Source organism: Alexandromys fortis, unplaced genomic scaffold, assembly GCF_014885135.2.
Source record: "Alexandromys fortis isolate MF-2015 unplaced genomic scaffold, M_Fortis_MF-2015_v1.1 scaffold_56, whole genome shotgun sequence".
Lineage (NCBI taxonomy): Eukaryota > Metazoa > Chordata > Mammalia > Rodentia > Cricetidae > Alexandromys > Alexandromys fortis.
The window spans coordinates 9,761,623-9,777,456 of NW_026067935.1; the positions used below are offsets into that span (position 1 = coordinate 9,761,623).

Here is a 15,834-nt window from a genome sequence, read left to right on the forward strand (position 1 = left end):
AGCCAGCTGTAGCCAGAGCCGTGGAGGCCCCCCCCCCACGAGAGGGCGGGCGCGTGCGGGACGTGTGTGTCTGTGTAGGGACCCGGTTGACCGTCCTCGTGGCCCTCTCTCCGCTTCAAGAGGCTTGTGAGACCGACTCGCGGGGGCTAGGCTCGCAGAGGGGCGCGGTAGCCTAAGAGTGCGCGTGCGCGTGCAGGCGTGGCGGCCCGAGGGGGGGGGGAGCAGAGAGGAGGGAGCAGCGGGGAGGACGAAAGAGAGAGAGAAGGGAGGTGGGAGCCCGGAGGAGGGTGGAGAGGAGAAAGAAGGGAGGAGGGAGCTAGGAGGAGGGCGCAGGAGAAGGGACCCGGGGCACGGGGAGGTGGCAGGCCAGGCCCAGTCGCTGCGCCCTACCGGGGTGGCTCCTCCGCCAGCCGGTGCCCGCCGCGCCTGCAGCCCGCAGCCCGCTCGCGTCCTGCCCGCCCCGCGCCTCCGCTCCGCTCCCGGGCTCCGGTCCCCTGCTCCGCGCCGGGAGACATGAGTGCGGCCGCTGCGTCCGAGCGCGGCTGGAAGAGCGAGAAAGTGGACGAGGCGCAGGCCCTGGCGCGGAGCTGCGCCGCCCGCCGACCCGACTTCCAGCCGTGTGACGGGCTGTCCATCTGTGCCACGCACAGCCACGGCAAGTGCTTCAAGCTGCACTGGTGCTGTCACCTGGGATGGTGTCACTGTAAGTGGAACCGCGTCGGCCTGCGGTCGCCCGCCTGCGGCCCGGCGGTGCGGGGACTACGGGAGGAAATCCCGGGGGAGCCTAGCTGTAGTCACAAAAGGGGACCTCTCTGGCCCAGAGAATCCTGGGTTTGGTTTTCTTTGCTTTTTCTTTAACATACTTGCTTAGAGGTGGTAAAGCCACCAGAGCGACTGCCATCGACAAGGAAACCTTTCCAGGGGTTTGAGTAGGCACGGACATGCCCCTTTCACTTTCTTGCCTTTTCTTTTTGGCTGCTATTTAGCAGAAAGAGCCCATAGAAGTCCAAGTGATCTCATTTATTGCATTTAGATTGAGGACGAAGTTTGAAGAATGGCTTCTAAGAAGTTAAAAGGAACAGTTTGAAGAGCAAACTCCTTAGACAGCCAGTACAGCATTTGAGCCAAGCCAGAACTACTCTAGACCAGGACCTTTCTATTTATCCTGGAAGTTTTAAGTAGATTAAACTTAAGTATCCATTTAATCAGAATTCCACAATTTGATTACTTCTGCATTTAGCTTAATCTCACTGATGAATCATTTCTTTTTAGAAACATTTCTGAAGTCAGTTTCCACATAATCTTAGATTAGAGGGCTTTAAAGTGTTTAAGATACATTTTCCAAGTGATCTCCAATCAAACTTATTTTTCCTGTTATTCAGAAGCAAATGGCTCACAAGAAGAGAAGCAATATGTAACAAATCTTTATTTACATTGAGAATATTTGAATATCTTAGTAGAAGTTATGAATTAAAGGATAGAAAATCTTTGCTCTTTTTCCCTTATAGATTCAAGGTCCATGGACGGAGAATAAACATTGGTTTTGCTGTTGTTCCCTCTGCTAAGGGGCCAAACAGAAAGTTTCTGCTTTTCATCACAAGTGTGGCTTCAGAGTAGGAAATGTGGGTGCTAAAGTACGCAAGTGGATGAATTCGATGTGGGGGGCACCTCCTACAAGCATCCCGTTCATACTGTGGAATGGGGAGAAGTTAAGATGGCCTGGCCTTTGCCTTTCTTACCTCAGCACTATCCCTCCCAGGTAGAGTAGACTCCTGGAAAGTGTGCATCTAGTCAAACTGATTTTTCCTCATTAATGAGACTTGTTCTCGATAGTCTTCCTTATATAGCCTTTTCTCTGTTCCCGCATGTACCTTATGAAATCGTGTGTGCGTGCGCAAGTGCATATGAGCCGTGATGCACGTGTGGAGGTCTGAGGACAACTTTGTGGATTTGGGGGAATCCCTGAACCCTCTTGCTATCTTCCTTCTTCCTAAATCCTACAGAGCAGTTTCATTCTTCTCAAACCATCGTGATCTCCACTCCAGATATGCGTATTTGAGCATACTTAGAGGTTCTTTCACGTGTAACCATTCTTCCTCTGCCTCCCGGCTACTCTCCAGGGAAGTAGGTTTTTCCGAAGCAGCTTTGAACTTCATGTTCACTGAGTGGCTTAGTGGAGACAGCCACCATTTCCCACTGAGGCTGTTGTTTTGTGCTGCTTCTGAACCACCCTTCTGTCCTTCCTCTTTAGAATAGTTTTCACATACCTACCCATCCTGGTTGTTTGTTCTGAACACGTGTGCTCATGTTATGTGAGAAGTAACCGAGTTCTGCTCTGGCCAGTGTGGACCAAGACTGCCGCCTTTCACCTTTGAGTGCCGCTCTGCCTTTGCATAGCTGCACCCTGTTTGCCCTTCTCAGATCCCATGGCACCAGGCTTGCTGCTGTCCCCCTCAGACTAAGCTTGTTGTCTGCTAATGCCATCGAGTAAGCTTTAAAACTGGTGGTAATTAATCCCCAGCTTGTCCCTCTCAAAGCTGGATGCGTGGCTTTGGAAACAAGTGCTGATGATACCTTAGGGATTAGCCCATTTTTCTAGGCTACTGTGATTTTAGTCTTGGCTCTCTTATGGATTGCATGGTGTTTGTGTATTTACGTGTGTGTCTCATTCCTCCTGTGTTCCTGTCATCGTGCCTGTAGTAAACGCCTGTATCTGCACTCTAGTTATTGGTAACGTAGTTTCAGAGGGAAGGCCACAGAGTCCTGAAGCCCGCTGATAGAGCGGCTGATGGCAGTTCGGAAGGAGCCCTTGTCGAGGCTGCTCCGTAGTTACCTAGTTGCCTCCTGCTCTGTTATCCATCTGTCTGGATAATTAATGTCTGTCTGGGTCAATGGGAACTTGGTCAACGAAATTGCTGCAGTCCACCAACACAGGGATTTTTCTGCCACCTCTTGATCTGTGCTCCAGCTATGCGCAATCCTATTTAGAAAAAGGAAATTAGAATGAGCTTAGACAACTCAGATTGGTTCCAAAATGCTTCCTGCTTTCTTTTAAGAGGTCAGGGATCGATTTTAAATAATACAAATTTAAGAAAGTATTTCCATCAGGTAACCCATGTTGGCAGTTCTTTATGATTTCTTCTTTTTCCTTGTGTGTGTGTGTGTGGTGTTAGTATATATATAGATATGTGTGTGTGATGTCTATGTCTGTACACATATGTGTGTGAGGGCATGTGTGTGGTTGGTGTCTGTGTGTACATACATGTAATATCTTTGTACATCTATGTGTGTTTGTGTGTGAGTGAGGGTGTGTTTAGTGTTTGTGTGTATATGTGTGTGAGAGTGAGGGTATGTTGTGTCTCTGTGTATAAGTATGTGTGTGTGATGTTATGTCTGTACACACTTGTGTGTTTGTGTGTGTGAGAGTCTCCCGGGGTCTGTCCACCTTTCACCTTGTTTGGGTCAGAGTCCCTTTGCTGTCTGCACACTGGCTGGTCTGTGGGCTTCTGGGGACACTCCTATGTCCACCTCCTCTCAGGGTAGGAGCGCTGGGGTTGCTGACACTGGCTTCCATGCTTGGCTTCTGTGTGGGGTCTGCAGATTTGAACTTGGGTTTTCTCACTTGCATGGCAAGAACTTTGCCCTTCTAGAATCTCTTCCTTCTAGTCTCTGCCAGGCTCCCGCTCCTGTTCTGTGCTTCCTGCACTGGCAGAGATTCAGGGGTCGCATTCATGAGCAGCTGTGGCATCACAGTGCCAGGTGCTCCGTGTCTGTCCCCTCACTTGGTTGGGTATCAACTCTTAGTACTTTTTTTAAAACAGAAATAAAATTATTCTCGAGTAGAGACAGTTAACGTATTTGAGAACCTTGTTTTCTGGCATGATTCTTGTAATCTGTGGGTTTATGTTACATATTTTCTCTTCATGAGATGTCATAGAGACGAAATGCAGACATGAGTACCGCTGCATCCCACCCTTTAAACAGAGTCTAAGGGAGTGTGATCCGTGGATTTTTATAATTCCTTTAAAGTCATACATGGCATAGATGAGGACACCATTGGCTTGTTCACTGAAGCTGAGAATGCAAAAATGAGAGATATCCCATCATACTTGGGAAAGAGAATCAGAACAATTAAGCAAGTGCAGTATATATGATGGGCACTTTATTTACGACGGATGTTAAAACTGTGAAGTTCATAACCGTGTAAAATAGGAAAGGCTGAAAATATGCAGTGTTTACAGAAGACATGTAAATATGTACTCATAGGTGCATTCTTGTGTGATTACTGTGTTTGGAGGATGACTAGTTATATAATCTAGGACTCTTACTGTGTTACTTAACCCTTACCCAGTAAGAACAATTTTCAGTTAAATAAATGAACAGATGAAAGTGTCTAAGAAGTGTTCTGAGGGAAAAAATAAAAGAAGAAGACATGGCTTGGCCGCAGAAGAGAAGTGGGAGAGAGTAAACCATGTGAGGGTTCTCAAAAGTAGACTTTTGTCCTTGAGTGACATTCGTTTAGAAGGAAGAAGAAGTTAAAGATGGATGTTGGTGGGTGAATTTGAGAGATGTTTGAGGAGAAGTTCATGGGTGTGAGTGGACTTGGTGTGGGGAAGGAATGTGGTGTTTGTTAGGAGCAATTTCCAGGTTTCCGGCCTTTCCAGCTGGGATAGATGGAGAGCCAGCGAAATGGGGAGGGTGGCCCCAGAGCCAGTGTGGGTTTATTGGAGTTTATGTGGTCCTAGTCCTCTCACGGTAGCATCAGTAAACCATTGCATACAGGGCTCGAGAACTCAGAGGAGAGCTTTGGGCTAGAGATTGTTCGGATGCTTTTTGTTTAGAGTTGGAGCCGTGGGGAAGTGTGCTACCTCCAAGAATAAGAAGACAGCACAGAGAATAAAGATAACCCTTAGGCTTTCTCTTTAGACCATTGTTGAAAGTCAATGCACGAGGATAAACTGTCAGAGAATCTAGAGAAGAAAAATCTTCAAAGTGGAGGTGAAGGGGCTGAAGGGCAGTGAATTCGGGAGAAGGAACTCTGAAATGAAACCAGCATTCATCAGGTTGTTCCTCAGATATTGCTGATTACACTTTGGTTTCCCTCCCTCCCTCCCTCCCTCCCTCCCTCCCTCCCTCCCTCCCTCCCTCCCTCCCTCTCTCCCTCCCTTCTTTTTTTGCCAGAGAAAGATTTAGCCTTGGATTCATTACTTCAGGAAATATTGACATATTAGTCAAAGGAATTTGAGATGAATTTTTTAAGGCAAAAAGATGCAGGAGTCCCAGGAGCTGAGAATTAGGACACCGAGATGATTGTTTGGGTTTGCTCACTGATTACTTTGTGACAGACTAAACCGACTGTGCCTGTGCGGAGGATATTCTCGACAATCAATGCCATTATGTCCATTTTAAAGTTGATAAAGAAGGCCTGTTGACCTCCAGTAGCTTCCCCACGGGCATATTGCCAGTCACGACCGGTGCCCGTACACGGATCCAGGTATGCCTGATGCTGGAATCTTGACCCAGAGCTGAAACAGAGAAATTTCGAGTTAATGAGCAGAACCAATAGCTCAGGCCCATTAGCGGCAGCCATCGAGAGGGTGTCTGAGAAATGGGCAGTGCCATTCACAGTAATGAACTCCAGAAGAGCGAGAGCTGCACAGGCCACTGGATTCGGAGAATAAAATCCAAGTGAAGGGTTATGAAAGAGAAAGTGATGAGACGGTGACAGGCGGGGCTGAGTGGGTGTACGTGATATGATGTAGGTGCCACTAGCAGAGCTCAGAGTTGACTTCCTCAAGTCACATAAGAGATGAGCTCGGTTTCCTGCAGAATACAGCTCAGAAAATGTCTGTTTCTTTGAGGTTGAAAGCATCAGAGTGGGACTCAATGTCACCTAAGATGATATTAGCATATCTAAAGAAAGATTGTCTCCACAGAAGGTGGAAAATGGAGACGTAGGTAGGGTTGGGTGTGATTTTCAGGATGGTCTAGGGGAGACTGTATGCTACCTAAAGGGTGGAGGCCTGGTCTTCAGGCGCGGCAATCTGCAGCATTTAGATGTAATTGAATCCCTAGTTATCAATGTCCTATACAAGATGAAGAGTGATTAGAGTATTTCGCTGTTAAACCTTTAGCACAAATGTTCTTTGTTAGTCGGTTAGCATTGTAGATTTTATGTTATTCTAGTTCTCCTTTCCCACATTCATACCACTAACTAGGGAATCTCATGCTTTCTCATCTCCCCTGGAATGCCTGGTTGCTTCTTCTAAAGGATAGCTCTATCATAGCCATAACCGTAGCTCCAGGGAATATATTCAAGGGGGTGCTAGTGAAACGTAGGCCAGAGGAGAAGAGGGTGGTTAGGGAGAACAGTCACCTTCTGATCAGACTGAAGGTCCTGCCGGCCTTGTCTGGTGGCTGAAGAAGAGAGCTCAGGTCTCGAGTGAGAGACGTGGATTGATGTTCTGGGTGAGTCTCTTTAGGGTTGTCGGAGCGTGGGAAAGCTGATAGGTGTCCTCACCAGACTGGTGCTCAGGAATGTGTCGACCCCACCAACAGCATAAAACAGAGTGCTTATCTACACTTGCTGAAGTCTTGCTGTGCGAGTCTGTGCTAACTCTCCCACTAGGAACTATGCAAACCTAGCAGTGCTGAGGACAGCGGCGTAAACATAAATACTTTGTGGGTGGTTTGATAGTGTGTCCGTTTAGTGAAACAACAGAAATCGGTTCTTCATCAGGGCCTGTGACTTCAGTACCTCTGACCAGGTTTGTAATATAGTGATGTGGTAAAATATCCTTGATAGAGCATGGTGGTTTGAATGAGATGTCACCCATAAGTCATAGGTATATGAATACTTTGTCCCCAGTTTGGTGACTGTCTTGGAGGATTGGGTGTGGCCTTGCTGGAGGAAGTATGCCACTGGGCTTTGAGTTAGCTCTCGCTACTTTCTCTTTGTAGTTTGAGTCTCTGATCTCATCCTGCCACCATGCTTCTTCTCGACCATCGGAGACTTGAACCCACTGGGACCATATGCCCGGTTAAATACTTTCTGTTATGAGTCGCCTTGGTCATGGGGCTTTCTCACAGCAACAGAAAAGTAACTAATACAAAAAGTACCTGGAGACAGGAAGAATTTATTTCAGCTCATAGTTTAAGGTGTGGTACACCATTGCAGGAAGTCAAAGGAGTCAGGAGTTGGAACCACTGTTTAAATTACGCGTAGTGGGCTGGAGAGATGGCTCAGCAGTTAAGAGCACTGACTGTTCTTCCAGAGGACCTGAGTTCAATTCCCAGCAACCACATGGTGGCTCACAACCATCTGTAATGAGATCTGGCGCCCTCTGGACTGCAGGCATCCATGGAGGCAGAATGTTGTATACATAATAAATAAATAAAATCTTAAAAAAATAAATCAATTACGCGTAGTATTTATCTCTCTTTATTCATTTATATAGTCCAGAATCTGCTGTCCTAACAATGACCCCACTCACAGTTAAGATGAGTCTTTCTACATCAGTTAATGTAACTAAAATAATCTCCAGTGGGCATGTCCAGAGGCCCATCTCCCAGACGATGCTATATTCTGCCAAGCTGAAAAGGAACCATCACACCAGATATGCATTCTCTCCCAGGGTCTCTAATTCAGTCACACATGGTTGGTTACACCATAACGGTCATGCCATTATTGTATAAGTGGGCACATCTTGCCTGGCAGGCCAGTATTTTAATGCACAGGTTTTACTGCTGGGTAAGACCATCGATGGCTTTTCTCTGCCTGCAGCCTACGTGGAGCCGTATGGCATGATGAGGCCTATCTAGCATGGATGAAGCCTCCATCATATTTCCAGTGTGATTTTTTTATATGTTCTGTAACCAAGATGTATAGTGTCTTCAGCAATACGGCTTCAACATCAAGTTCTAGGGCAACCAAGAGCACTGGCAATAAACTGGATTCTTGGGCATCCATGACCAATACTCTATAGGGAAGTATCTTATACCAGGCACTGGTACACATTGCTTTGGGAGAGACATTATCTACCCATGTTGGATATCTCCATTCAAACTTTTTAAGTTGTAATTTTTTTGGTTGCATTTTAGACAGGATCTTACTATATAGCTGTGGCTATCCTGGAACTTGCTGTATAGAACAAGCTGGCTTCAAACTCACCATAATTGACTTTAAATTGTGTTTTTAAGTTAGTTTACGAAATAGGTTTAATGTGAGTTTTCCTCACATCCTTAGTTTTGACTAACTCTCTCAACCTCTCTTCTTCCGCTGCTCCCATGCCTGTACCACTGCGCCGTTTCCTGTGTCACCGCTCCTCCCCTGTGCCTGCCTGTCACGTGTGTTCTGCTGTCCCCTCCCGCCAGTCCCCAACAGTTGTTCCTTTCTAACTCCCTGGCCTCTGGAGTCACTCCAAGGGAAACATACACATCTAAAATTTGAAAGCCAGGATCTGCTTCTGAGTGAAAACATGGAGTTTGTCTTTCTGAGCTGGGTTACCTCACTCAGTACAATATTGTTCCTGCAGATTTCCTAATTTGGTTTTACGTGCACTTATACATTATCCTCTCATCAGTTGGTGACATGCAGTTGGATTCCGTCTCACATCTATTTTGAGCAGAGCAGCAGTGAACATGGATGTGAAAGCGTCTGTAGTAGGAAGTGGAATCCTTCGGGCGTATCCTCAGGAGTGGTGTATGGCTGAGTCAGATGGTAGCTCTATTTTTAGCTTTTGAGAAACTTCCACCCTGATTTCCATAGTGGCTACACAAGTTTACATTCCTGCCAACAGTGAATAAGGATTCCCCTTCTCCACATCCTTCCAGCATTTGTTACCATTTCATTTCTCAATTTAAAGCATTTTTGGAGACTACATGAATGCTGTATTTACATCATTTTCATCTCTTCCTCTCCTAGCTCCAACTCCTATCATGTCGCCTACTCCATCTCAAATTAGTGACCTCTTTTATAATTACACAGCCACACCAAGCAAACAAAACAGCACCCCGAATCTACTGAGTCCAGCTAGTGTTGTTCTCATGCGACAACCAGTTGGGATTGGAAAATTTATTCGGTGATTTGTACCTGAAGAAGATTGATTCTTCCTCTCTCAGAAACCATTGCCTGTAGCTCCTCGTCTAGGGGTGAGGCCCTATGAAATTTCCCGCCTGCTTTGGCATGCTGATTTGTTTGTTACTATGCAGGTCTTGTTTAGCAAACTGTATCGTTGAGATTTCATGGGTGCAGAATCCTTACCATGTCTGCATGACACAACATAGCCTCAGGCATCCTGGTCCTCTAGCTCCTATAACCTCTCTGCCCCCCTTCTGTGATGTTCCCTGAGCCTAGGGGTAAGCATTGCACTGTAGATGTTCCACAGGACACCCCATTGTCACCTCTTCTCTACATTGACCAGTTGTGTATTTCTGTCTGGTCTCTGTCCACTGCAAAAACAAGCTTCTTTGTTGAGGGGGCGGATCTATAGTTATCTGTAGGTATAAGGATAAGTACTTAGAAAAAACTTATACATAATATTATTTTATGAAAATGGCAGTAGTGGTGTCTGCTCTAGGGTCTTTAACGTCTACAGCAGCGGCTAGTTGGGTTTACAGTCCTAGGCATGAATTACCTGCTGTTGAGCAGGCCTCAAGTCCAGCTAGTCAGCCGTGAGTCACGTCTGGTTTCATTCATCCATCTGCAAAGTTTATAATTTCACTTTTCTTGGCAACTGGATAAAATTTCATTTTATATATATATATAATTTTTATTAGCCACTCATCAATTGTAGACATCTAAGCTGTTTTCATTTCCTAGCTGTTGTGTGTGAATGGAGCAGCAGTGAACATGGCTAACCAGTGTCTGTACAGTAGGATACCAAGTCTTTGGGTGTGTGCCAAGGAGTGCTATAGCTGGCTCATATGGTCAATCTGCTTTGAGCTCTTGAGGACTCTGCAGGTTGATGTCCACAGTGGTTGCACCAGTTTGCAATCTCACCAGCAGTGAATGAGGGCTCCCCATTTCCCTCATACCTGTCAGCATTTGTTGTTGTTTGCTTGATCTTAGCCATTCTGACTAGGGTAAGATGGGCTCTCAGAGTAGTTTTCATTTCCATTTCTCTAATTGCTAGTGATACGGAAGGCTTTTTAAGGTAGGGCCATCTGTATGAGTTTGGAGCCCACCATTGTAGACTGGTGAGCTGGAACATTGGGTGCACAACTGAAGACAATGGTTCCTCTCTTCACAAGATTATCAGTAGCTAGCAGTTGAGAAGTAAGGGTAGGACCTCATGAGCCGTTTTCCCATACTCAAGTGACTGTTGACAGGGCCAATCTTGTACAGGCTTCATGCAGGTGACTGCAGCTTGCTGTGAGTTCGTGATTGCCATGGCCATGCTATGCCTAGAGAATGGTACTTGACAGCCCTTCCCCCATCTTCTGACTTACAGTCTTTCTGCCTCCTCTTCTACAAGGTTCCTGAACTTTTAGAGAGGGTGGTGGTTGTACCGGACTATTCTCCAAGCCAGAGTTCCATATCTTCATGAACTCACCTGTGCCATGTGCAAAAAGGCCCATCTGGCCTTGGTGACGATTGACCTTCCCTCATAGGAGGGGTAGCGGGGAGAGACATGAGACCTTCCAGCCATCCCAGGGTTTCAAGTTTTATGTTAAAAATCTTTGATCTGTTTCAAGTTTATGTTTTTGTGGGCAATCTAGTGTCATTTTTCTCTATGTAGATACATAGTTTCCCCAGCGTCACTTATTGAAGCTTGGGTGTATATTTTTGCTGTCTTTGTCAAAATAAAATGGACTTATATCTGAGTCCTTAGTTTATTCTATTGATTTATGTCTCTGTTTTGTGTCAGCTCCGTATCTTCATTGTTAGGGCTCTGTGGTCTAATCTCAAATTGAGTATGTTTTGTTCATGATGCCTTTGGCTACCCAGGATCTTTTGTTGCCTCCTTATGAATTTTAAGAATTTTTTTCTATTTGTGAATAACATCACTGGAACTTTTTTTCCTTTTATTGACAATAAGAACCATGTGGTTGCTGGGAATTAAACTCGGGAGCTCTGGAAGAGCAGCCAGTGCTCTGAACTGCTGAACCTTCTCTCCAGCTCGCCTTTTAAAGCTTTTATTTGGTGGCAGTTTCACATGGGAGAGGCCTTACGTTCAATTGCCACGAACTGACATCGATGTCAAAGCAAAGACCATTCTATCTCATCATGCCCTTGTGAAGTGCTTTTGTTACAAACTTCACTTAGTAATACAGAAATATCATTTGATCCACAGAGAATCATTGATGTCATTTCTTAGCACAGCGTGAAGCTGTGTTTTAGAATTAATGTGTTTTTCATACTGACTTTGTAAAATTATAGCTATACCTATAATGCTTATCCTCATATGTTTTAAAATCTGTGGTTGGTAGAGTTAGTTTCTGCATTAACTTTGGGTTCATCTTAACAGATTCATATATGAGCCTCCACAAGAGGGTTTCTGTTTTTAGTTTTGCCTGGATATGTGTAAAAGTGATCTCTGCTTGCTATTGTCATTTAATATTGCATTGCCCTCAGCATGTTATCTAAGGATCCAATTATATACTCAAAACCGTTTTGCTAATGACAGGTGGAGACACGAATTCAGAAGTTGTGATCCATGCTAGCCACACAGTGGGTATGTGTCAAGTAATTGACCTCAGGCAGTATTGTTTGTAATTACTTGATCAAGTAGCGCACATTCAGATCTGTCCCAGCATTTGTGTCTTGTTTTTCAGCAAAACCAACCATATTAAGGAGGTCATAAAATAGGTTTGTTTTGTAGCTTTGCCATACGTTGGGTACAGTTGCATTGATAATGTCTTTTATAACTTCATAAATCACATGTGATAGAAATATACCCACTAGTGTCTCTGGATCCTGGAAAAGAGTTTGTACCGCCAGGCTACACGGCAAGATTCAACAGTCGGTGTGGCCTGCTCTGGACTCCCTCACCACTTTGGTGAGGATCTTCCTATCTGTTTTACATAAAGAGGAAAGTTAGGAGAATCATAAACATTACTGTTTGTGTTGACTCAGTGTCCTCAAGGGGAAATCACATTCTTTCATTTTCAGAAAAGAAGATGGAGACCTCACACTTGCTGATTATAGTGTTTGATAAATAAAATGAGCAAAAAATTCTCTCTGGAACCTGTGTGTGTGTGTGTGTGTGTGTGTGTGTGTGTGTGTGTGTGTGTGTACGTGTACATGCATACTCGAGCACTTGTGCATATGCGTGTGAGTTTGTGTGCACATGTGGACTGTCAGTGAGACAGATTAAGAGAGACTTGACTTTCCTGAAAGGCATTCAGCCAGGGGGCCAAGCACTAATGCAATGTGAATTCACCATAGGGGTGGGACACTAGAGATAAGAACTTAAAGAGGTTGCAGGTTGATAGCTAACCAGATGCAGTTGGGTATGAGCTAACCAGATGCAGTTGGGTATGAGCTAACCAGGTGCAGTTAGGTATGAGCTAACCAGGTATAGTTAAGGTGCAGCTGGGCATGAGCTAACCAGGTCCAGCTGGGTATACACTAACTAGGGGGAGGTGGGTAACCAGATGAGAAAGATAGCAAAGTTTTGCATCTGATGTAGTTAATAGTAACTGCCTTAGTTAGGGTTTCTATTGCTGTGAAGCAACACACCATGACCACAGCAATTCTTATATTCTTATAAAGAAAACATTTAATTGGGGTGGCTCATTTATGGTTATCATCATGATGGGGAGCATGGTGGCTTGCAGGCAGACATGATGCTGGAGCAGAGAGTCCTCCACCATGCAGGCAACAGGAAGTCAACTGACTGTCACACTGAGGGGAGCTTGAGAAAAAGACCTCAAAGCCCACACACTTCTCCCAATAAGACCACACCTACTTCAACAAGGCCACACCTCCTAATAGTGCCACTCTTTTTGGGATCCATTTTCTTTCAAACCACCATAGTAACAGACTCAATTGCAAGCAATAGTAGTTTCTAACCAGAAGCATCCACAACTATTCTAGAAAGGAGACCACCCAGATCATCCCATACACAGGAACCAAGTCTGAGGTAGAAGACTGTAGTTGCCTCTTGCTAGCTGTGATAGAGTTGGATCTGCTGAGGTAAGCTACAATCTGGTCATGCAAACATGAAAACAAAGAGAGCATATTTCTATTAACTGGGAGCAGACCCTGCCAAGGGTTAGGACCGGAGAGACACTGGCGAGGTCAGTACAACTAGAAGCTGTACTGTGAGGAATGTCAGAGGAGGACAGAAGAGAGTTTCCTAGAATCCTGGCTAGGGCCAGTCAGGGAATGATGAAAAGACAAACACACAGACTCAGCACAGTGGAGCTGGGATTGGATAGGGTTCCACTACCCCTATGACTATTGCCAAAATTTGGAGCTTCCGAGTGTTTCTTGTGTACAGCATAGGGGAGGGGCTGCTCTGAGTAGGAGCTCTCTAGGAGAACAGCGGGAGGAGGAAGCACCATGGCCAGTCTTTGTACACACTAATCAGTCATTCATAAATATTCATACTTGCCCTCCTAGGGACAGCTTTGCCATTCCTCTTGAGCCTGGTCCCTATGGGTACCAGCATTGTCAAATTGTTCCGTGGGTCAGTTGGTTCACAGCATGGCCATGCCCGGGTCAAAATACATGTCCTCTCAGGACTCCACTCACTCAGGACCCTCCACCCCTACAGGTTCAGAGCAAGTCAACTCCCCTAATTAGACAGGGGACAGAAGACATCATCCCCTGTTGTTAGGCTGATGTGCAGAGAGCTTGTAGGTCCTTCATTGGCTTAACTTGTGCAGTGCGCAGAGAATTAACCAGTCTCATTAGAAATGGCCTCAGGCATTGTCCAGTTCCCTCCTTAAATGCTGTTTGAAATCCTACACAGCCAGATTAACACATTCTCCCCGCTCTCTCGGAGAGCCCTCCGGAGCTTTGCTTAACTCTCCGGTGCTCTGCTTTCTGCTATAAATCTTTCATCTTTCTTCTTTCTGTAAGAATGAAACTCGGAAACTCACCCTCCATCTTTTGAATTCATGTGATGAGGACCCAGACCCACCTAGCGCTTCGGTCAGCACACCCAAGGACACTTCCTTTTCCCATTTCAGTGCTGGACAGAACTTACTTCCGGATATGCTAATTTATGCTAATCTTCATGCAAGCGCTTTTTGATGGTTTTCTATTTCTCTTGAAGTGACAGAAGCTGTCAAGGTTGGTCAAAGTGACCAGCTCAGCTACTAGACTAATAGCTGTCAGATGTGGCCCAGGCACAGCCGAAGAGGCATCTGCCCCAGGATGGGAAGGGACCAAGCAAGGCTGCACTGCAGTTTTACTGTCATTTTCAGTCCCTGAGTCTGGCTACCCTGTGAGTACATTTCTACCTGAGGCCCCATCTGTCTTAGTTAGGGATTCTATTGCTGTGGAGAGACACCACGGCCACAGCAACTTTTATAAAGGAAAACATTTAATTGGAGTGGTTCAGAGGTTCAGTCCCTTATCATCATGTTGGGACAGGCCGACATGGTGCTGGAGAGGTAGCTGAGAGTCCTACATCTTACAGGCAACAGGAAGTGGTCTGAGATACTGTGCAGTATCTTGAGCATACATGAGACCTCAAAGCCCGCCTCCACAGTGACACACTTCCTCCAGCAAGACAACACCTCATCCACAAGGCCACAACCTGTAATAGTGCCGCTCCCTTTGAAGGCCATTTTCTTTCAGACACCACAGTATCAGAGTCAGTAGCAAGTGTTTTTGCAGAAGGAGTTGGAACTGTCAATCAAGAGCCCCTGTTTTTTACTCACTCATATTTGGTTTCTAGCCATAAATAAAGGACATTGAGCCTATAATTCGGGTTCTTAAAGAAGCTAAATAAGAAGGAGAACTCAAAGAAAAACCTATAGGCATCCTCCTGAATATTAACCTTCATCAGGCGATGAAAGGAGACAGAGACAGAGACAGAGACCCAAATTGGAGCACCGGACAGAAATCTCAAGGTCCAAATCAGGAGCAGAGAGAGCACGAGCAAGGAACTCAGGACCGCGAGGGGTGCACCCATACACTGAGACAATGGGGATGTTCTATCGGGAACTCACCAAGGCCAGCTGGCCTGGGTCTGAAAAAGCCTGGGTTAAAACCGGTCTTGCTGAACATAGCGGACAAGGAGGACTACTGATAACTCAAGAACAATGGCAATGGGTTTTTGATCCTGCTGCATGTACTGGCTTTGTGGGAGCCTAGGCAGTTTGGATGCTCACCTTACTAGACCTGGATGGAGGTGGGTGGTCCTTGGACTTCCCACAGGGCAGGGAACCCTCATTGCTCTTTGGGCTGACGAGGGAGGGGGACTTGGTTGGGGGAGGGGGAGGGAAAAGGGAGGCGGCAGTGGGGAAGAGACAGAAATCTTTAATTAATTCATAAATAAATAAATAAAAAGCTCCTGTTTTTGTGATCTGGTGAGTTGCTTGCTTTAAATACTCAGCAAGTGCACAGTGAAACTGGGTTTCTCATGAAAACATCATGATGAGACTTTAGTTGTGGGAGCCCAAGGAGACTTGACTGAAGCCACAGAGACCTCTTCAGCTGCCATGGCTGCTGCATCTGTCCCACAGGCCATCATATTAACAACTAGCTTAAAGTTTTGTTCCAGTCATTATCACTGTAGATACCCTGCTGTGGCTCTAAAAAAATGCATGTGGCTTTGGTAAGTGTTGATGCTCCTACCCCACAGCCTTTCCATATGTCGCCACGTATTGCAGAAGTCTCACTACAGCCCAGAAAGAGCACCTCCCCACCCGTGACCT

General features: G+C 45.7%; 1 protein-coding gene across 1 annotated transcript in view; it reads left to right on the top strand.

The window, feature by feature from the left end:
* Positions 1-212: 212 nt before the first annotated feature.
* Positions 213-15,834, top strand: part of CUNH3orf70 (chromosome unknown C3orf70 homolog) — a 41,809-nt gene continuing 26,187 nt past the window's right edge. The window contains exon 1 of the mRNA XM_050146497.1: positions 213-703. Coding sequence (XP_050002454.1) covers positions 514-703 — 190 coding nt within the window. The 5' untranslated portion in view covers positions 213-513. The remainder of the gene's footprint in view (positions 704-15,834) is intronic.